Consider the following 23,791-nt stretch of genomic DNA (forward strand, 5'->3'; position numbering starts at 1 on the left):
TCAGATGAGAGGTACTTCCCATGAGTCCCAGACTGCATGTGTAGGATGCCTCGATAGGAGAACTAATCAATCCTGTCCTCACAGGAGAACACATCAATCCTGCTACAATCGCCGTGGAGAACACATCAATCCAGGCTTCCATGGAGAACACATCAATCCAGGCCTCATAGGAGAACTAATCGTCCTGCTACACAGGAGAGCGAATCATCCTGTTCCACAAGAGAGCGAATCATCTTGTCCCACAAGAGAGCGAATCATCTTGTCCCACAAGAGAGCGAATCATCTTGTTCCAGTGTGCACCACCACGGGAGGGTGAGTCACCCTGTGGTCATATTTTGCTCCAGTAGGAACCGCAAGCCCTCAGAGCTCCCAGAGCTCAATGTATGCAACATGCAGGAACCTTGTACAAGGGTTTCTTGCCGACTCCAAGTCGTTTGGGAAAATCACAGATTAGATCTTTCCTCGGGGCTTTGACAAGGTGTATCAACCTGTACATCATCTTAATGTGATGGAGCTTCCTTGCTCATTGACTTACCATATCCCAGATGATGTCTATCTGCTGGAGCAATTGACGAATACAGGATTCCCCAATAATCGAATCCCACCTCTGGTTGTTACAGAGAATCACAGTGGTATCCAATGTAAATCCAAACAGCTCACAGAAGAGCTTTTGCAACCAGACTGCCTCACATGAGGTTATGCTAGCAACAATATATCCTGCTTCGACGGTGCTCAAAGCCACCGACTTCTGCTTCCTGCTCATCCAGGATATCGAAGCAGATCCCAAGGTGAAACAGTACCCGAAAGTGCTCTTACGACCCACCACACTGCCTGCCCAATCAACATCAATATATCCAAGTAGTCTCACATCTCCGGCAGTGTATCTTAATCCATGAGAGATTGTGTCCTGAAGTCATCTCAAAAGATTCCTGGCATCAATCCAGTGAGGCTCAACCAAATATGAGCTCACAATTCTAACTGCAAAACATATGTTCGGACGGAGGTTCACCAAGAACATCAATGCGAATGAGTTTTTGAAACTCAGAGGCATTTCCAAAGTCTGGTTCGACATCACTACCATATAACTTCTAAAAGTTAAGATCCTCGAGGTAGTCACAGGCTTGCAGTCCATCATACCGAATCTTTCCAATATATTTACCACATATTTTCCTTGAGATAGGAAAATTTCCCTTGGCTTCTGCCACACTTCAAGTCCTTGGTCCTTCATTTCAAATTCAGAAGCCATCTCCCTCTTACATTTGTGAATGAGAGGGTTTGCACCTGTTAGAAAGAGGTCATCCACATACAACACCAGTATGAGAGGCTTGTCATCTTCAACCTTAAAGTAAAGGTTAGGATCGGCTTCACTCCTAGTGAATCCCAGCTTAATCAAGTAGCTATCAATCCTCTCATACCTTGCTCGGGGTGCTTGCTTCAGCCCATAGAGAGCCTTCTTCAACCTGCATACATGAGATTTTCAATCATAAATCTCAAATCCTTCAAGTTGCTCCACATAGACCTCTTCTTTGATAGAACCATGCAAGAACGCGGTCTTAACATCCATCTGATGTAGGTTCCATCCTTGTGAAGCCACAAGGGCTATGATCAAGCTGATGGTCGTATATCTGGCAACAGGTGCAAATATCATAGTCTATACCTCCCTTCTGGGATAAACCACGAGCAACAAAATGAACGTTATACTTTTCCATACTTCCATTTGCTGCATGATTTATCTTGTAAAGCCATTTTGAAGTAACAATTGTCTTGTCCAGGGTCTGGGAACTACTTCCCAGACATCATTCTCCATAATAGACTCATATTCTATGGTCATAGCATCCTTCCATAGTTAATGCTTGATGACATCTGAGAATGATGAAGGTTCATTTTGTATGATCATGCTTATGATGGTCAGGTATCCCTAATACCTGTTAAGTTTCTTACTTTGATGGAAGGTTCCTCAGGGTGCAACATGTCCTTCAGCATCATCAAGTATCCCCCTAAGCCATGAAGGCCTCTTCCTAGAAGAGGAAGGCTCATGTGGATGAGGATCAATCGGATCCATGGGTTCTTCTACATCAGGCATTGATTCATCATCCTTTTCTTTCGGTTCCCTGGTGTCGGCTTCTTGAGAGCTACTCAAAGTCAGCAGATTGTCCACCTTGCTGAGAGCCATATCTTTGTCAAAGGTGACATCACGACTAATCACGACTTCCCTTTGACCGGTGGTGAACATTTCTTCAGGAGTTTAGGAACCCAATGCTTGATGAGGGCATCGATTTTGTACATATACGGCGATGATTGTAGTTTCAGCCCATAGAAACTTTGGAAGTCTTTGATCATGTAGCATGGCCCGGACAGCTTCCATCATTGTGTGGTTCTTCCTTCCCACCACACCATTCTGCTCAGGAGTATGTGGTGTAGTAGTCTCCCTCTTAATGCCAACCTCAGGTATGCTTGAGTAAACCAATTGTAATATATCAGAGGTCTTGCTTTGGCTTGAGGGGAATGGTCCCCTTTTGAGCTTTCCTTTGGCACATCCCAGACATACACCTTCTTTCTCTACTTGGAATTCGGGCATCCCTGTTACCATCTGTCTTACATCGGGTAGAGCTTTGTAATGAAGGTGGGCAAACCTCTGATGCTAAAGTTCGGACTAAAGAGATGTGTCACTAGACATGACACCTAGCGGACTTCCATCGACCTGATATAATGAATCTACACTAAACCCAAGAGTAAAGGCATCTTTAACATTATTTTTCCATATACATACCTTTCCATTGCTGAAGGTTACCTTGTAGCCTCTGTCTTCCATTGCCAAGATGGACACTAGGTTCCTTTTGAGGTCAGGTGCATTTAATACATCCTAGAATTTCTAGCCTTCTTGAATGCTTGTCCTCTTCCTTGATTCCCATCTCTCCTCTTACCTTTGCTGTTGAATTTGTCATTCCTTTGATTGCCATCAGAGGGATTTCGAGTTGCACCACTGCATACTGTACCATGCTTCTCTAATCATGATTATCATCATGCTGCCCATGTCCATGATTTTATCCATCATAATGTTGCTCAAACTAGTGTGCATCATCATCATGCTATCCTATATGTCCATGATCTCATGTTGCCCTTTATATCCATGATCTCATTCATCATGATGCTCATGATCTCATACATAGTGACTTGCTTTATCGCAAATGTAACATCGTCATTTTCTTCTAGCCTTAGGTCCAACCTTTCCTTTTGATTTAGTCCCGGAATTATTTCTTTTCTTTGCATGAGAAGAAAAGGCAGCAGGAGGACCTTTAGGCATGGGCATTTCTTGCACTTCTTCCCTTGTTGCTTCTTGAATGCATCTAGCCATTAATTCCTCGAAACTAGGAATTACATTATAGTTCAAAAGAGTAGTCTTGAACACATACCATTCAAATGGCAATCCTCCAAGAGTTGTGAGTGCCATTTCTCTGTCATTAATAGTTTCCCCAATAGATAGGAGATCGTTCTTGATCTCGGTGATTCTTAAGAAGTATGCTTGCATACTTTCATCTTTACCCTTCTTGATTTCCTTTAGCTTATTTCTACGAAACAAAACTTGATTTGCATCATTAACTTTAAATAAACTCACCAGTCTATCGTAGATTTCCTTGGAGGTGTCCAGTTCAGAGATGTAGGCCACCAAGTGCTTGTCGATAGAGTCCCGGATGATCTTCTATTGTTTTGACTTCTCCATTTTTCATTTGTTCCAGGCAGCAGCAGATGCATTTGATGGAGGCTCAACAATATTGCCTCTCACATGATCCAACACTTCTTGATTCTCAAGGGTTAGATCGATAGACATCTTCCATCCGTGATTATCAGCTTTCTCACAGAGCTTGTCTTCAGCAGGAAAGAGTGTTGAGGACCCCATAGTTCTTTTAGGATAACCTTGCCAATCCTCTCTTCAATGATTGCTCTTGCTCTTGCTTGGGCTTTGTCTTCACCTCAACTCTGATACCATGTTAAGTTATGGTATGTTCTATGCTTATAACAATTTACTTCTTTTTCTTATTATATTCCACAGATTAGCAATCACATATACATAAAGTAAAGTGTAGATAGAACATTAAACGATCGACAGGTAACAAGCCAAGACAAGAGACACAAGATGTGGCGGCTAGCCAGGGACAAACCCCACAATGTGTGGGGAAACCCTTTGATCAAATCTTCTTTTATCTTCAATAATTCAGCAGAGAGAAATAGTACAATAAATTTGATTCATATCAGCAGTAGCAAACCCTAGATCAATAGCATCAGCATTAGCGGCTTCATTATCAAACTAGGGCAGACGATATCTTGCAAACCGTTCATCGGATTGACTTCATTCCACCACCAAAAGTTGCGGCTTTCAGAGGAGGTTTAGATGAACCTATAGTGCAGTTCCAAAGAGGAGACCTTCTAGGCCACGCAGGTCAATCTTTACTTCTGCAGTTGCAGCTTCAGTTTCAGCAGTTTCCGGCTTCAAACTAGGGCAGTCGATATCTTGCAAACCATTCATCGGATTGACTTCATTCCACCACCAAAAGTTGCAGCTTTCAGAGGAGGTTCAGATGAAACTACAGTGCAATTCCAAAGAGGAGATCTTCTAGGCCACGCAGCAGTTTCCGGCTTCAAACTAGGGCAGTCGATATCTTGCAAACCGTTCATCGGATTGACTTCATTCCACCACCAAAAGTTGCGGCTTTCAGAGGAGGTTCAGATGAACCTACAGCGCAGTTCCAAAGAGGAGATCTTCTAGGCCACGAAAGTCAATATTTACTTCTGCAGTTGCAGCTTCAAATTCAACAGTTTCCGGCTTCACATGTGTGAGAGAGAGACCCATTTCAGCGCAGTAGAGAAGAGACTCATTTCTGTGTAGTAGAGAGAGAGAGAGATGTGATGAGATGAGTGAGTCCAAATGAGGAAAAGTCCTCTTATATTTATACACAACGTTGGTGGGTGAATAGATGCAACTGTTGGGCTTCGGAGCCTACATGAGTTGTAGGTCGGCTTGATAATAATTCCATAATCAAAATAAATTCATATCTCCATGAATACTTATCGAAATCGGATGATCTTTATATCAATCCTACACCTCTCGATGAGAGGAATCTAATAAAAATATTATCAGCCATGAATAAGATGACCCACATGAAGTTTTGCCCCGGTTGCCAATTTTAACAGTAAAGGTCTCTATAGAATAGCCTCAGGCCAAGAAACCAAACCGAAAGATGAAGATAAGGCAGCTAAATGGGAAAATAAGCAAGATCAAGCACGTGGGTTGATAGGGATGTCTATTTCTCCAGATCTTAGATTCCATATTGCAGAACTTGATACTCCTGAAGAAGCAATGAAACAGATCACTGAAGTTTTTGGAATTAAAAATGAACTTAAAGCCCATCAACTTGAAAATGAGTTGCTTACATTGGACCCCAATAATTTTTCTTGCATTGAAGATTTTTTGTCCAAGTTCAAGACCCTTAGACTTCTCTTGGAAGGTGTTAAGGTTAAGAAAGAAGATAATAGCCTTATCTACTCCATTCTTACTAAGTTGGGACCAGCCTATTTGTGTTTGTTTCCACCTTCCATTCTACAAGAGAAGCCTTCATTTCTTAAGGACAAGCCTACAAGTCCCCTTCCTTTGATTCCTTTTGTGATTCTTTAATAAGAGAACAAGAAAAACTCTTACAACTTGGTCTTCTTCATCTTGGAAACTCTTCTAAGAAAGCGTTAGCCGCCCAGCAGCAACCAAATTCAAAGAATCCTAAGAAGTTGTATCCTAAAAGGAATGGTCCTAAACCAAACAAGGGTCCTAAGCAATTTCAGCCTCAAAATGAAAAATCATTTCAACAAAATGATAAGACAAATAAAAACAAAGGGAAGAAGACTGATAGACATTGCAACTTTTGTAATCGAGATGGCCACTTAGAATCCAAATGCTTTAAGAAGATGGAAGCCTTGGAAGCAGCAATGAAGAAGCATAATATCCATTTGGAGCACTCTTCAACTTCAACGTCATCTTCAGGAATGGCACTTTCTGCATGTGGTTGTCAAGCATCTCGGTCTAGCTATGCACTAAATGTATCTTCTTCTTCTCATTCTCATGAATGGCTCATTGATTCTGGAGCTTCTTATCACATGGCCAAAAACAAAGCCATGTTTTCTTCTTTAAATGATCGTAACACCAAAAATATATATGTTGGTGATGATAGATCTCTTAGTGTTGTAGGGACTAAAACTGTTCATATAGACAATGGTCAATTTAATGATGTATTATGTGTTCCAGCCTTATCCTGCAACCTTCTATCTGTATATCAGATAACTCATTCAGGTGAAGGTAAAATCGTTGAATTTTCACCTCACAATGTTGTAATTAAGGACCTAAGAGATCCTAGACAGATTTTAGCTACTAGCATTGCTGATGATTCTACAAGGTTGTATAAGTTTCACAACTTTGGGTAATCAAATCTTCCCTCAGTATTTGTTGCTCATAACTACGAAGTGAGCAAACTTTGGCATGAGCGATTTGGTCACTTAAACTATCGCTCCCTTTAGAATCTATGTAAAGAAAATATGGTGACAGGTCTTCCAATGGTATCTTGCAGAGATGGTGTTTGTTCCGGATGTGTACTCGGAAAACATCATCGGGATAGTTTTGAAAAACATGCCTCTTGGCATGCCTCAGCCCCTTTACAGCTCGTGCATAGTGATTTATGTGGTCCACTTCCAGTTGTTTCATTCTCTGGCTACAAGTATTTCTTAACTTTCATTGATGATTTCTCTAGACGCACTTGGGTATACTTCTTAAAACTCAAGAGTGAAGTATTTAACATGTTCTTGGCCTTTAAGGCCTTTGTTGAAAAACAATATGGACATCAAATTCTTAAGCTAAGATCTGATAATGGCGGAGAATATGTTAACAACAAATTCATCAACTTTTGCACTGAGAATGGAATTCAAATATTTTCATCATCTTTTGCACTGAGAATGGAATTCCTCGCTTTCATCATCTGAACGGTTTATCCAAGTATGCCTGTGATATTCTACACCATTTTCACATGGAAGACTGTAAGCCAGCCCCTTCTCCCTTTCAGTCTGGAGTCAAACTTTCAGTCACTTGTACTTCTCCTAAAGTTGATGCTACCTTATACCGTCAACTTGTAGGAAAACTTTTGTATCTAACCCATACTCGTCCTGACCTTTCCTTTGCTGTTGGCCTTGTTGCTCGGTTTATGCAAAACCCACATGAAAGTCATTGGAAAGCAGCTAAAAGAATACTTCGTTATGTTCGAGGTACAGTTCAGTTTTGGATTCATTACAGTGTCGAAGCAGCTCCTCTATTGGTTGGTTTCACTGATTCCGATTGGGCTGGTGACCTTGATGATCCGAAGTCTACTGCAGGTTATGTGTTCACTCTTGGTTTAGGACCTATTACATGGGCTTGCAAGAAACAAGGTGCCATTTCTCTTTCTTTAGCAGAAGCAGAGTATCGTGGTGCTGTAGAAGCTAGTAAGGAAGCCTTGTGGCTTTGTCAGATCCTGTTAGAGTTTCGCTTTCAGCAGCAACATTCGACTACACTTTGGTGTGATAATCAAAGTGCTATTCAACTATGCAAAGATCCAGTCCAACATCAGCGCAGCAAACACATTGAACTGCACATGCACTTCATCAGAAAGCTCATCCATGACCATGTTCTTGAAGTGCAATATTGTTCAACAGATGATCAAGTTGCAGACATCTTTACAAAGCCTCTCACAGAGGCGAAGTTCACTAAACTTCGATTTATGGTTGGAGTTCAGGAAGTTGTCACTAAGGGGGGATAGGCTCTAATGCCTCCTTCCTTCTCCTATTGTGTCATATTTGTAAATCCTTCAATCCTATCCCAAGTTGTTCTAAAGGGGGGATGTTAGGATATTCCGACACATAGGAAATAGTTAAGTATAACTTGGTCTAGTATAGAGTTAGGTAAAGTGTGTTTCTTTACTATGTACATTTTGTAACTTACAATCCGACGGTCACGATATGTAGTGATCCGACAGTTCATTCTCTCCTCGGTATTACTGACACTTGATCCATGGCTTAACACCCGATTGGTCCATGATCTCTATTTAAAGAGCATGGAGGGTCATTTGTAGGTAAACCGTTCATGAGAGAAGCTTATGTAAAATTTCATTCTTTTATTAATAAATTGCCTGAAGTGGCCGCATTGGCTCATGCCATGGACTGTTTCCCTCTTTGAGGGTTTTAACCACGTCAAAATACTGGTGTATTGATCTGTGATCTGTGTGTGAGCAGTGTCCTTTGGTGTTCTGTCTGAGGAACTTACCCTGTAAATTCCTACATAAAATTTAAATAATCCCAAGTAATTCTTTACTTTCTTAAGATCCTATAAAGAAATTTGAAGTTAATAAGTTTTAATCATCATATATTATCCCCAGGGTTCCAATTCAAGGGACTTGAGTTGGCATCTCATGATGTGGGAAATTAATGTTATTAGGGTCTCGCTCTCCCCACAAATGGCATTCGACATGTATTCAAGGTAGTAATATTAATTTTGTGTGGGAGATATGTGATATGTTGTCATTTAGGAAGCGAATTGTCCTTGAAGGACATCCTGATCTTCAGCCCAACGCCTTGATAATCCTCGTCATCATTATGCAAGGTGGATTGAAGGGAAGTGGTCATCATGCATTAGGGTGGTGGTTATTGACACCCATTTGCACATATAGTTTAAAGACATGCCTCCCTGGATGGTTTCCTAGCTATGGCTAACTACATGGTGTCTTCATGTCGCTTTTCAACTAGTAGAGGCATTCCCATGTTGGTTTTTCTTCTCTATTTTAGACTATTTGTATTTTTGAAGGTTTTCTCTGCAAACTAAAAATTTAATATGACTCTCCCTCCATTGTTTGTATCACAATGCTTTACGTATTTTGTTTAGCTTCTACCTTTGGGTTGAGGGAAGAGTTAGCTTGGCTTTAGTGGGTCTATGGGCATGTTTCCTTATATGTCTAGTTTCGTGGTCAAGTAGTTCCCTCCCCGAGCTTTGGGCTTCAGACCTTGTTCAAAGTGGATCTTCTTTCAAGTTTTAGGACTTGGTTCTTTAGCTGGGTGTTTCACTTTTGGTTTTTAGGGCATTTAATTGTTATTGGCTTCATGCTCTCATTGAATTCAGGTACTCCTTTGTTCAACGAAAGTGTCATTCTCTCCTCAGGAAGTTTCAAGGGAGTCTGGGGGTTATCTCTTGTCTTGGTCTCATCCAAGGTTCTATCTCGTTTCTGCCTCCTCAAATGCCTCTTTGGATTTTTTGGTAGGACTAGAGATGTCTTGGGTTTGGTTAGTCTAGCTAGTCTCTAGTCTCTTATTTCCATATTTTACCTCTTATGTGAGCACTCCTTCGAGATTTGGCTTTTTCTCTTCTTTCAAGGAGAGTATTTGATCTTTTGTTTGCTCTCTCAATCAAAATGATGTGATGTAGAGCACCCTTTGGTAGATGAGACACCAGGAGAGTTCGATCATCTTCACAGCCATGGGCCTAAGTGGTGGCTTGACATTCTATGGCTAGAGACAACAAATACACCATAGAGGAAATTCACAACATCATTTAGGATATAAAAGAGGAAGTTTGTTTCAATGGAATATTTATTCCTAATCAACATGTGGAAATTGAAACTCACAGTTAGATTCCTTGAATAGAAAACATTAGGTCTCACCAAGCTCGATACATCCCTCACATTCACTCCACCAGATCTTGATATTGATCCTCCTCCCCCTATTGAGGTGGACTCTCCTTCTAGTTGATATGGTTCATAGAATTATGTTTTGTTACGTTGTTATCAACAAAGAGGCCACTTTCTACACATTATTTTCATATTAGTTTGTAAAAATTAATGTGTAGATTCGAAACTACTCATGAAATTTACTAAATCACAAGACTCAAAGTTGCTTTATTGATCTGTGAAATTTAATTCACCATCTAGAACACAAATCATATACATGCAAAAGGAAACAACATGTATGCATAGAGATTTATCTAGGGAAAAACAACTACTCAAAACCCCTTCCTATGTGAATTGCATTAATCAGAGAATAGAGATGAAATACATATGCTTGCTCAAGCCTTAGCACGCCCTACAAGTGTATAGTTTATGCCCCTGCCTGACTGACTGACTTTGGCCAACACTTAGCCAATTTTCAAGCCCTCCAAGCTCTTACTTCCTTGTGAAGTTCCTTGAGGAAATTAACACCTATTATTTAGGAAATTCCCACTATTGAATTGCAAAATTCTTCTATATCCTTCCTTTGACTGCATGCACCACCTGTACACATGGGAATAGTCTACAATTGATAGTACATTTCCTTGGAATCTCCATCTCAACTGGGTAACTTGAATTCTCTGCATGCAATAGTTATTTTGGGTTGATTATCAGTTAACCGGTCATTTGTAGGTAAACCGTTCATGAGAGAAGCTTATGTAAAATTTCATTCTTTTATTAATAAATTGCCTGAAGTGGCCGCATTGGCTCATGCCATGGACTGTTTCCCTCTTTGAGGGTTTTAACCATGTCAAAATACTGGTGTATTGATCTGTGATCTGTGTGTGAGCAGTGTCCTTTGGTGTTCTGTCTGAGGAACTTACCCTGTAAATTCCTACATAAAATTTAAAGAATCCCAAGTAATTCTTTACTTTCTTAAGATCCTATAAAGAAATTTGAAGTTAATAAGTTTTAATCATCATATATTATCCCCAGGGTTCCAATTCAAGGGACTTGAGTTGGCATCTCATGATGTGGGAAATTAATGTTATTAGGGGTCTCGCTCTCCCCACAAATGGCATTCGACATGTATTCAAGGTAGTAATATTAATTTTGCGTGGGAGATATGTGATATGTTATCATTTAGGAAGCGAATTGTCCTTGAAGGACATCCTGATCTTCAGCCCAACGCCTTGATAATCCTCGTCATCATTATGCAAGGTGGATTGAAGGGAAGTGGTCATCATGCATTAGGGTGGTGGTTATTGACACCCATTTGCACATATAGTTTAAAGACATTCCTCCCTGGATGGTTTCCTAGCTATGGCTAACTACATGGTGTCTTCATGTCGCTTTTCAACTAGTAGAGGCATTCCCATGTTGGTTTTTCTTCTCTATTTTAGACTATTTGTATTTTTGAAGGTTTTCTCTGCAAACTAAAAATTTAATATGACTCTCCCTCCATTGTTTGTATCACAATGCTTTACGTATTTTGTTTAGCTTCTACCTTTGGGTTGAGGGAAGAGTTAGCTTGGCTTTAGTGGGTCTATGGGCATGTTTCCTTATATATCTAGTTTCGTGGTCAAGTAGTTCCCTCCCCGAGCTTTGGGCTTCAGACCTTGTTCAAAGTGGATCTTCTTTCGAGTTTTAGGACTTGGTTCTTTAGCTAGGTGTTTCACTTTTGGTTTTTAGGGCATTTAATTGTTATTGGCTTCATGCTCTCATTGAATTCAGGTACTCCTTTGTTCAACGAAAGTGTCATTCTCTCCTCAGGAAGTTTCAAGGGAGTCTGGGGGTTATCTCTTGTCTTGGTCTCATCCAAGGTTCTATCTCGTTTCTGCCTCCTCAAACGCCTCTTTGGATTTTTTGGTAGGACTAGAGATGTCTTGGGTTTGGTTAGTCTAGCTAGTCTCTAGTCTCTTATTTCCATATTTTACCTCTTATGTGAGCACTCCTTCGAGATTTGGCTTTTTCTCTTCTTTCAAGGAGAGTATTTGATCTTTTGTTTGCTCTCTCAATCAAAATGATGTGATGTAGAGCACCCTTTGGTAGATGAGACACCAGGAGAGTTCGATCATCTTCACAGCCATGGGCCTAAGTGGTGGCTTGACATTCTATGGCTAGAGACAACAAATACACCATAGAGGAAATTCACAACATCATTTAGGATATAAAAGAGGAAGTTTGTTTCAATGGAAGATTTATTCCTAATCAACATGTGGAAATTGAAACTCACAGTTAGATTCCTTGAATAGAAAACATTAGGTCTCACCAACCTCGATACATCCCTCACATTCACTCCACCAGATCTTGATATTGATCCTCCTCCCCCTATTGAGGTGGACTCTCCTTCTAGTTGATATGGTTCATAGAATTATGTTTTGTTACGTTGTTATCAACAAAGAGGCCACTTTCTACACATTATTTGCATATTAGTTTGTAAAAATTAATGTGTAGATTCGAAACTACTCATGAAATTTACTAAATCACAAGACTCAAAGTTGCTTTATTGATCTGTGAAATTTAATTCACCATCTAGAACACAAATCATATACATGCAAAAGGAAACAACATGTATGCATAGAGATTTATCTAGGGAAAAACAACTACTCAAAACCCCTTCCTATGTGAATTGCATTAATCAGAGAATAGAGATGAAATACATATGCTTGCTCAAGCCTTAGCATGCCCTACAAGTGTATAGTTTATGCCCCTGCCTGACTGACTGACTTTGGCCAACACTTAGCCAATTTTCAAGCCCTCCAAGCTCTTACTTCCTTGTGAAGTTCCTTGAGGAAATTAACACCTATTATTTAGGAAATTCCCACTATTGAATTGCAAAATTCCTCTATATCCTTCCTTTGACTGCATGCACCACCTGTACACATGGGAATAGTCTACAATTGATAGTACATTTCCTTGGAATCTCCATCTCAACTGGGTAACTTGAATTCTCTGCATGCAATAGTTATTTTGGGTTGATTGATCAGTTAACTGGTTGATTATTAAGTGTGGTTGAAGTTCCACTTCCATAACTTGACCTCCACTAGTTCTTCTGACAGTTAACTGAAATAGATTGCTACAAATTAGCAATCAATCATACTGAACTGAACTCAAGCTTCCCCAACTCGAATTATCTGAGTTAGTTGAGTGAAAAGTGCCATGTCACCTCAGTTAAGTACCTCCAAGATTTTTGCTGAAATATGAATTCGATTTTTTTCTAGTTTGACCAAAGCAAAGTCAAACTGAAATTTTATTGTTGCATTTTCAACATAGTTTATTCTAGTCTAAATTGTGTTAAGAGCAACAACATAATAGTTTTTTTGTTTTCAATTAAATTTGAAGACCTTAAATCTTTGTTATTGGTTCCCCGCCTGGGTAATATAATGCAAGGTGAGGAGCATTCCTTTGTCGTCAACCCGAGCCTTAGCAAGGGGAGGCATGGCAACCTCACTTCACACCTTCCCAATGCATGATTCATCAAAGATGTTGGACAACCACAACATCAAGCATTCAATCCCAGATATGACAACATTGTGGGTAACTTGAGAAGTGTTTAAGCAATGCAACATGCCTGGTTCACAGGGAAATCCACTCATTTTTCTCTTGTCGAAAATGCATGTAGCTAACCTGGCTCTTGTACTACTAAGTTTTGTTGTTGTTTCCTTCATATTATCAGGGGAAGGTCCAAGTCCCCCTAACCTAACCTTCCCCTTAACTCACACTTAAAACTCAATGTTGGAAAATTGATCTTGGTCACTCACAAAGATGGGCTCGTGAGCCTGAAATTTGAAGGTTTTTATAGGAGAGGGTGGGTCAAATGCTTCTGGTGACAGTTTACAGAGTATTACATGGAAGCCATTGAGTCCCGGACCATCTCCATCTCCCTTAGCCCCGCACATGGTCTAAGGTAATTCACCTTGTCAACATGTCCCAATTTTCATTTAATATCCCTTTTAAGTATATTTGGTGCATTGGCTCCTGTTGGCATTGGGGAAGTTATTTTCTATTGAGCTTTTATGTCTTACCATGTTCCTTTTGGTCCCCTTCAATCATATCCACTCCAGGGTTACAATGTGGGTTCTCACTACATATTTGTCCTTTGCAAACACCCTCCACACTCATTTCAAGTCTTCCTTTTGACCTTCCACCTCTCTATGCTCAGCTTTTGGTCCACCTCCCCTATAAGCATCATCTCCTTTTTCCTTCCACGTCGTTGTATCATGTTTCTCTGACCTGGTTTGCAATGTCACACCAATGAGCAAGGTGTCGACATGGCTCCTCCTCTCGGGGAGAAGGTAGTTCGTGTGCCTGTCAGAGAACCCAAGAAGTTGCTCAAAGATATCATGACACAACATTAAACCATATACAGTTGGAAATTCACCAAGCCTCTTTGAAAGTTATGATTGAAAGGGAGGAGCACTATGATTCTTAAATACTTGAATCTGTAGCTGACTGGCTACCTAATCCGAGGCATACTCGAGGGAGGTAGAACTTATACATATGCTTAGTGGAGCTTACTAGCATATGAAAACTCTCATGGGTAAGGCCCTCTTGGAAAGGAATGAAGCTAAAAGAGAATTGTCTCACTAGATGGATCATATACAAGAGGAGAATAGAAAGATGTTTTTGGAGCACCCTGATATGGCTATTGGGCTTGCAAGAATGGAAGCACTGCTTACCAAAGGAAAAGGACCTCCCTCTCCCCGTGCTCCCTCTGTGCCCATAGACGTCTCAACCTCTACCCGATTGCTCTCATGGTTATAATTTAGGATCATAACAACTCTTCCTAGAGCATTTATATGTTCTCAATTATATTTCTTGTCTTTATGTTTAGATAGCACCAAAAACATTGTCTTTTTTTGTTAGTTTTTGCACAAAGATATTGCTCTTTCACCACCGGTCTAGTTACCCCAGTGGCAAACCAATGCGAGAAAGGTCTTGACTTAGTTGTATAAGATGTCTTAGCAATAGAATTTGAAACTCGCACCAAAAGAAAAAATTATCATCTATATTATTGATATGGTTTCCCAATAACAAATAATTATTATTATCCAATTTTAAGGCCACGGCCAAGCCAGGCACCAAATTAGTGTATGCGACCCCTTTGTTTGTGGGACAAGGGACCCACCTCCGCTCAACGATTTGACTACTAAGTTTACGAAGACATACATGCTCTACCTCCCCAGTTTTGAACAAATGACCTCTTAGGAGGAAAAACATGCTCTTAACCATTAAGCCCACTCAAATTGTATTCTAATGCTAATAATTTTTTTAATAATATAAATTATTTTAACTTCAAAAAAACTAAAACACTTTCTTATTAGAAGGTCACCATTGACATACCATTTGGTAAATATTTTAAATTTAATTCCTTTTAGTTATATGGGAAGGATGAGATGAGATGGGCCCACGTCCACTTATCCACACTCCCAGTGAATCTTCGACCAACCAAAACTTCTCATTACTCTCCTCCACCCGATCCTTATTATACTATACACACATGGATATAGCAACCTGGATTGCTCCCTTCATTTTCATTCATTCCTTCTTCCCTCGTCTTCATCTCATAAACTCCCCTCTGGAGGAGGAGCAGATTATTGATCCCCAAGTAGAGCTGCGGCACAGGGATTCTGATCTCCTAAAATGGCTGCAGTTACAGCGGCAGTGTCAGTGCCAACATCCACATCTTCTTCTTCTCGTGGTCGGATTGCATTGGAGCGTGCAGCGTCTCCCTCTGCAGAAAGATCAGTCTCCTTCCAAAAGGTACAGTCGATTCATTTTAACAGCACTGCAATATTGAGCCAGATAAATAGCGGCTTACATTCCAAATTCAATTAGCTTGCATTGGGTTTTTGTGAATTATCAACAAGGGTAGTAAATTTTGATTGCCTTGTATTGCATTACTGTGAAAAAACAGAAAGAAAAAAGTTGTTGGATTTCAGGGTCCAGTTTTCTTGTTTTGTAATTGAAGCCCTGTACCGATGTAGTCACGATTTTTGGTGTTCTGTAGACATTCCTTGGCGGTAGACTGAACAATTCTGATGCTGCTGTTCTCTCTGCAAGAGGCCGCACAGTTTCACTCAATTACAGGCACTCTGTTAAGGCCCAAGTGACCACAGAGGCGCCTGCCACTCCCAAGGTTGCGAAGATATCCAAAAAGAATGAGGAAGGCGTAGTTGTGAACAAATACAAACCCAAGACACCTTACACTGGACGGGTACTCCTCAACACCAAAATTACTGCTGATGATGCACCTGGAGAGACATGGCACATGGTCTTCAGCACAGAGGGTATGTCGTGATTACTCTTGTTTTATTTGGGTAGAAAAGTAACCTTCGCATTTATGCTTTAGTTACATTTAATTGGGTTACAAAATTTTGGAATATTTAGAAATCTGATGGATAGGAGTGAGTGAGATCAAAAAATTAACCCTTTTTCCTGATAAATTGTTAAGAAGAGCTTATAAATTGTAACTAAATTATAACACTTCTCTTGACATTAATGTAGGAGAATTGCCCTACAGAGAAGGACAATCAATTGGGATCATTCCCGAAGGTATAGACAAGAATGGCAAGCCACATAAACTCCGCCTCTACTCAATTGCTAGCAGTGCCCTCGGAGATTTTGGGGACTCTAAAACAGTAAGCTATCTCAGTGATTTTGTGCTTTTAATTTGCACCCTACATTCTTGATTAAAAAATAAATATATAGGCTGTACGGATAGAAACAAAATGTAGAAATTAACATCATATATATAGAGAAGAGCTGTTTTCCCAAATGAAGCAGAGATGATATATTCATGTCACCATTTCAATACTTGTTACAGATATTTTAATATATCCGTAACAGCTTTATATGTTTTAAATAATATTAAGTTTATATATCTATTATGAATTTAACCTGGATCAGATTTTATGAAAGGAAATCAAAGCTTCATGGTTATTTTTTTTCCCTAGACTGAAGTTTTTAAAAATAACTCCCTTATATGATTTATGTATATGCATTGTTATTTATATTTCTTCTTGGCATGTTTATTTTTAATATAATCTGATCAGATTTTACTGAAGGAGATCAAATTATTCTTAAAGTTGAAACTGAACATTTTCTTTATTTGAATGCAAAACTAGCCACGGTTAAGCAGTTTGAGAATTTACCATGGTCTACTTGCCATGATTTGACTCTGCAACAAAACTTGATCTTTTACAGGTGTCTTTGTGTGTGAAACGCCTTGTTTACACTAATGACCAAGGAGAGATAGTAAAAGGAGTCTGCTCAAACTTCTTATGTAAGTGCATTAATCTACTTTAATTGTGTAACAAGTCTGTTAGTGTAGCAAGTGCTCCCTCCCCAGTATGGCAGGTAGATTGATGAAATATGTAATGAAAACACTAACAAGTGTCTCTCTCCCTCCCCAGTATGGCAGGTAGATTGATGAAATATGTAATGAAAAAGTTTTAGGATTAAAAAAAAGAGCATCTCCTTTGCCCAAATGCTTCCACTCCTACAATGTATATGTAAATTTTATATAAAAAATTCACTTAGAAATACAATCCTTATCAATATCAGGCAGATATTTATATTTTACCAGATCTTTTGGGAAAAAGAAATCTGTTTTGCTTGCACTTTAGAATGTGTATTTATATTTTTAAAAAATTAATTGGTTAAACCTAATGTATTTGCTTTTTTAATAGAAGGAAGAGATGTTTTTATATTAATTTTTGATTTGGGGAATATTTTAAAATCTGATATTTTACACTCTTTTAATAATCAGAATCCTATTCTTAGAATCTTCAATTTACATCAATTAAATCTAAATAATAAAAAATAATACTATATGTTTTCATTATTATAACACTGAAATTTTTTTTATATATATATATATATTACTTTTGATTTATGTGTCGAAGTTTTTGATAATGAAGAAATATTTATGTGGGGAAATTGCAGGTGACTTAAAGCCTGGACAAGAAGTTACCATTACAGGTCCAGTTGGCAAAGAAATGCTTATGCCAGTCGATCCCAACGCCACTATAATTATGGTGAACACTTTTGCAATTTAATTTTCAACATGGATTAATGGGAAGGAGTAGTACTAATACTTTAATAAATCATTTTTTTTATATTGACAAGAGTATATAGGTTTCTCTTTGTTTGCTAAAAAAAATATAAATGCACTTTTTCCCGTGAGAAGTTACAAAATTGTGTTACAGAAATGTATTTTTGATGTTAATTTATTAAAAAAAAAAATACTGAGTTAGAAGAATGGATATTCTTTTATATTAAAAATATTTTGATATATAAAAATAGGATAATCAAAATTACTTAAAAGCAAACTTTGCTTTAAAAAATTTAATATATAATCAAAATTACTTAAAAGTAAACTTGCTTTTATATATATACCTACCTCGAACCAGAGCATCCCTTGATTTGAAATAGCTTCGCATCAAACTAATATCGTTGTGTTGTGTGACAGCTTGCCACTGGTACAGGTATTGCGCCCTTCCGGGGCTATTTGTGGAAAATGTTTTTTGAAAAGCACGCTGACTACCAGGTTTCTTCAAACCTCTGTTTTTTTTTTTTTTTCTGTAGAGTTTAAATTTAAATACTTCAGTACTAAAGGGGTGTAACGTTTTGTGATCTCATGGGTACTTCTTTTAATTCATTTGCATTGCAGTTCAATGGATTAGCATGGCTTTTCCTGGGTGTTCCTACAAGCAGCTCCTTACTGTATAAGGAGGTAATTAATTAACCACTGCTAATACTCACTCCACCTGAGTGTAAGTGTAGGTCATGTATGAACTAAAACATTTAAATTTAATAATGACAGGAGTTTGAGAAGATGAAAGAAAAATCCCCTGACAAATTCAGATTAGACTTTGCTGTGAGTCGTGAGCAGCAAAACGAGCAGGGTGAGAAAATGTACATTCAAACAAGAATGGCTCAATATGCTAAGGAGCTATGGGAGCTGTTTAAGAAGGACAATACATATGTGTATATGTGTGGTCTCAAAGGCATGGAAAAGGGTATTGATGACATCATTACCTCATTGGCCGCAGAAGATGGTAACTTCACTTAATTTTCCTCTTTGAATTTATGTGGATGCTAGTTTTTTAACAGTTTTCTAATTCAAGAAATTTGAATTGAGATCAATTTAGATGAGTATTTTAATATGGTAATTGTAATTAATTACATTACATTAGAACTTATTTCACTTTGGCTTGCAGGTATTGTTTGGAGTGAATACAAGAGACAGATGAAGAAGAATGAGCAATGGAATGTTGAAGTGTACTAATTCCTTCTTCTGGGTTAAATGTTATTGCCTGTGCTGACCATGTAATTACTACACACTTGCCGATATTGTTACAGTCTAGTATATGTCGACTCTTTTCTTCCTGGATCGTGTAACTGTAACTGTAATTATTTCAGAAGCTACTTCATGTTTCCAAATGTTTTATTTCAAAATTTTAATGAAATTGAACGTTGAGTTTATGAAAGGCTTCATTTTTGATAATGTCCACTTTGATTTAATTTTATTTATTTATTCATAAATTATTATTTTTAAATATATTTAAATATTTAAAATTGAGACAGATTTGTATTTATATATTTATTTTATATGAATTATTTTTATATTTAAAATTTAAAATAAATAAACAAAAAAATATTATTTTAGTGGTACCGTTTAAGATATTTTTGAATATGAAATTAAAATGATATTTTCGAATATGAAATTATTTTAATTTCTATTACACTAATTAAAATAAATAAATAAAAATATATATATATATATATATATTTATTTATTTTATATAAAATATTTTTATATTTTAATCGAGCAAAATTTCTAAAATGAAAATTTGAAATATTTCATCTATTTTGTTTTTAAAGTAATTAAATTATTTTCAATTTATATGTCTTTTTAGTACACAAATATAAAAATATATATATATATTGTGTCAAATGCAACTAAAAATAAATATATATAATTAAATTATAAATTATTATTTATACATTTAAAAAAATACATATACATATATTATATGTTATTATTTATACATTAATAAAAATTAATCAGGCCAATGGAAATAGAAAGATGGATGCACATAACTATACTATATATATATATGATTATCTTATTTATAAATATAAAGTAAGTTGACATTTTATTTAATTTTTCAAAAATATATATCATTATAGTAAACCATGTAAATTGTTTTAATTTTAATTTCAATTTTAAAGAGAATTATAATAATAAAGTAATATAAATTGTATTTAATTTTAATTTCAAAGACATTTTTAAAAATTGTTTGAACTTTGTTATTGATAAAATCATTTTATAAATATTTTATTAATAATTAATTAATGGCCATAAAGAATATGCAACACAGTTACAAAGATGTTTGATGCCTTTGATGATTATTATAGTGCATTTTTATATTTAATAAGTTTTTATGGTTTGATGTTGATAATGACCACAATGTAGTGACTTATTGACTTATAGTTATAGTTAAAGTTATATACAATTGTAAAATTACTTACACATTATCTCAGAAGGTTATTTAATTATGTATATATAAGGAATGAAAATTTTAACTAATTCTCTTTCCAAACATGTGTTGTTTCAATGCAACTTGAAGGGGAATTAGGTATGCTTGAGGGTATTTTGTAGTTGAAGGGGAATTAGGTATGCTTGAGGGTATTTTGTAGCATATTTGATTATGTATGTATAAGAAGGGGAAATTTTAACAAATGCTTGTTCCAAGCATGTATGGAAAATGATGCATAGTGGTGTTCACAAGTATGTATTTGTTTGTTATTGTTTGATATTTCTCTTATTTGCATATGCTTTGATCCCTTACACATTCAAACAATGGTTAGTATTTGTGCATTGAAGTTTATGATCTGAGGCATGGTTTTATGCCTGTTATGGGTGGTTAAGGTCCAGATGTGATATATGTTACATATTGCTAGGCCAATACTTCATCTCTAGACCACTTATGACTGGTAAGGAATGTCAACCTTTGTTAATTGTGGAATATGGTAAATACATTGAGGATTCATTTGATAAGACAAAGACATTTATAAATGACCTCCATGAGATTTGATGGGCAGTCTAAGGCCCATGGAGGATGTCGCTTGGCCACCAAAGTACCAACCTTAATACTCGAACTTGAATGCCCGATGCATATGTTAATGAGCACTCATGACCATTGATTTGAATCTAACAATAAAGGCTTTGCACTAAGTTTCAATGGTTAATTTTGTTGAGAAATCTATAGGGCAATAGTTAGGATGATTTCTCTTACGATGATAATTGCTTGTGATGTCTTTTTACCTTTTCTTACTTATTATCTTCTTCTTTTATTATTATGTTTGTTTATCATCAAACAACTACCGAAACTAAGAAGAACAATAGTACTCAAGAACACAAGATATAGGCTACAAGTCAAGGCCAAAACCTCTCCACTTGAGACAAAAACCTGTAAATCTCTTCTCTTCTTGTAGATTCTTCAATTGACGAATTCCAAGACCTCTAGACCAAGACCACTACCATTCCAAGACCAATTCTGATCTCTCCTAATTATGTGCTTCCTTTGTCTAAGTTAAACCCAGTCAAATCTCTTCCAGCAACATAACTTCGACCTCAGCTTCAGAATTTCGGCCTCTACTGCAAGTCTGAAATTTTCGACCCCTTGCAACCGCTACTGCATCCACACGTGTGAGCGAAATTAGCCTTCCAAGGCCTCCCAGTAACTTCGCTTGAATTGCTTCCTTGTCTAGGGCTAATAGGTGACCTATTAGACCCTTCTTCCAGCAACTTTGATCCTCTTTCAGCAGCTATAGAATTTTGACTTTGAAGCAACAAACCCTAGCTTTCCTTCTTTGCACGTGTGAGAGAGAATTAGCCCATAAACTTCTTTTCTTTGTCCCCCTTCTTCTTCGCTAGCCTTCGTGTGTCTCTCCCTCGCTTGAATGAGATGAGAAGTGAATGTGTCCAAAGGAGGTTCAGTTCCCTCCTTTATATAGGCTTCTCAAGGTTGATGTGTCTCCTCAAATTAGGCTGACTTCTCAACTGTTAGGCCGACTTGGTCTTGAAGGGTATTTTGACCCTTTTAAATACAAAAAAAAATTATTTACAAGTTACAATGTCCCTGATGAGGTCTTCAACTTATGACAATGACTCTTTTGACTTCTTGACCTAGGACAAACCCTAGAAGCACTCAATGGGTGATTTACTCTAAAATAAAAGACCTTGAGTATAAAACCCATGCTCCAAAGGTAAATATAATAAATTTTCTTTTATTTTACAAAATACAAGAATCAAACGTACATTTCATGTTTATGAAGACCGAACCTAGTTACACATTCTTCAACAAATTCCCTAGTACGTGTTTGTCATTTCAATCATTAGTCATGGCACCTTGGTAAGCTAAGTCTAGTCTACTTGTGATGTTTACATGTTGACCTTTTGATTCAACCCTATTGTATCATCATGAGTGCATGTAGTTGTGACAACATCTTGCATCTCCTTATTCTTATTTGGAAGCTTAGTTTTATTGTTGGTTCAAGTCCTCCTCTCTACTTAATATAGGAGGATCCTACTTAAGAAAGAAATGTCAAGCCTTATGGTATACTTGATCTTGCATTACATGGCTTGTCAGGCAATGGTTTAGAGGTTGAAGTATTTAGCTTTGGATTTGTTCAGGCAATTGTGATTTGCTAGTGGAGGTTGATATTGCCAACAATTCAATTCCTGGTGTATAGCGCCTAAGTGTCATGGCCAAGCTAAGCTCAAAACGTGGAATAGGCCTATGTTTTCTTGTCACTATGAGATGACATATAGTGAATTCATTGATGTGTGGCTATGGTTAAGGTTGTTTATGCATATATTTTTCATCCATTCACTGTCCATTATAATTGGTTTCCTTCCTTCCAATTTTAGACAAAACATTATTTGTAGAGCCTCACTCTTATTATCTGAAATATATGAAATGTAGATCCAAGCTCTACTTGACTTCTTGCATTATCTCTGGTTTATGGTTGTTGTGTTGAATTGTACAATCCCAAAGCTTATAGTTTGAGGGAATAGGGCTTGTTCTCTATGTCTAAATAAAAGCCTATTAGTATCAAACCTTGGTGCATTTGGATATGTATATGCATATGCCTTTTGGTTTAAAACCCATTGTTCAATTTAGACAATCATGAATCATGTTGAAGAGCCTTTAAATGTTTCTCCTCATTTTGCCTTTTAATTGACATATACTTGCATATTTTCCCTTATTTGCTCATAGCATATAATAGAGGTTGAATTTTAACTTGGGCATGAATTGGATGTATTAGTTTAGTTGTTATTCAATTAGTAGTTTGGTTGGTTGCATGCATTGCTAGCATCTATTGAGGCACCTGATCTTAATGGGTATGGGGCATAATGGCTATGATGTGATGGTGATGTTTTTACTTTGATTGAACACATGCACAATCTTTATTTGCAAGCTTGGTGTGGTGACTATGATTCAATTTAGTTGAAGTACATTTCACTTCAAAGAATGTCACAAATTTATAATTAAAAATTAGAATTTTTTATTTTTTATTTATTTTATTTATTTTCTTTTTTCTTTTTTTATTTTTATATTTATTTATTTATTTATATATATATATTTTAATTTTTAATTAATTAATTAATTTATTTTATTTATTTATTTTTATTTTTATTTTTTTTTTCCAAAGAAAAAATCGAACTTTTTATAACAAAATAAAAAGTTACATAGTATATGCCGAAGCATTCAATTTGTTGTATGATTTGAAAATCATAGAGCTCTACAGGAGGTTACTACCCTTCCTGTCCAAAACCATAAGCAAAAGAGAAACCACTAATCTGAAAAAGTGAGCTTCCTCATATCAAGGAAAACAACCCTCGTCTCCAGCTCAGGCAAAAGAAAAATATATAGTTTTATCATATGTCTAAACATCTCCATAGAAAGGTAAAAATAGTGCATCTATTTCCAGGGTCTCCTCATCGAGGAAAA

At 37.1% G+C, this 23,791-nt stretch overlaps 1 protein-coding gene across 1 annotated transcript; it reads left to right on the forward strand.

Annotated features, from left to right (window-relative positions):
* The first annotated feature begins 15,277 nt into the window (after positions 1-15,277).
* LOC149180352 (ferredoxin--NADP reductase, leaf isozyme 1, chloroplastic-like) lies at positions 15,278-19,258 on the forward strand. Its single transcript, XM_089416068.1, has 9 exons — positions 15,278-15,527; positions 15,775-16,054; positions 16,272-16,405; positions 16,971-17,049; positions 17,712-17,803; positions 18,238-18,315; positions 18,439-18,501; positions 18,592-18,826; positions 18,989-19,258. The coding sequence occupies exons 1-9, from the start codon at positions 15,408-15,410 to the stop codon at positions 19,054-19,056; spliced, it is 1,149 nt and encodes a 382-aa protein (XP_089272194.1). The 5' UTR covers positions 15,278-15,407; the 3' UTR covers positions 19,057-19,258.
* Positions 19,259-23,791: the final 4,533 nt, after the last annotated feature.

The sequence above is a fragment of the Pinus tabuliformis genome, chromosome 3_2 (genome assembly GCF_031772625.1).
Source record: "Pinus tabuliformis cultivar Carrire ecotype Pingquan chromosome 3_2, CPIR1, whole genome shotgun sequence".
In the NCBI taxonomy this organism is placed as follows: Eukaryota; Viridiplantae; Streptophyta; class Pinopsida; order Pinales; family Pinaceae; genus Pinus; species Pinus tabuliformis.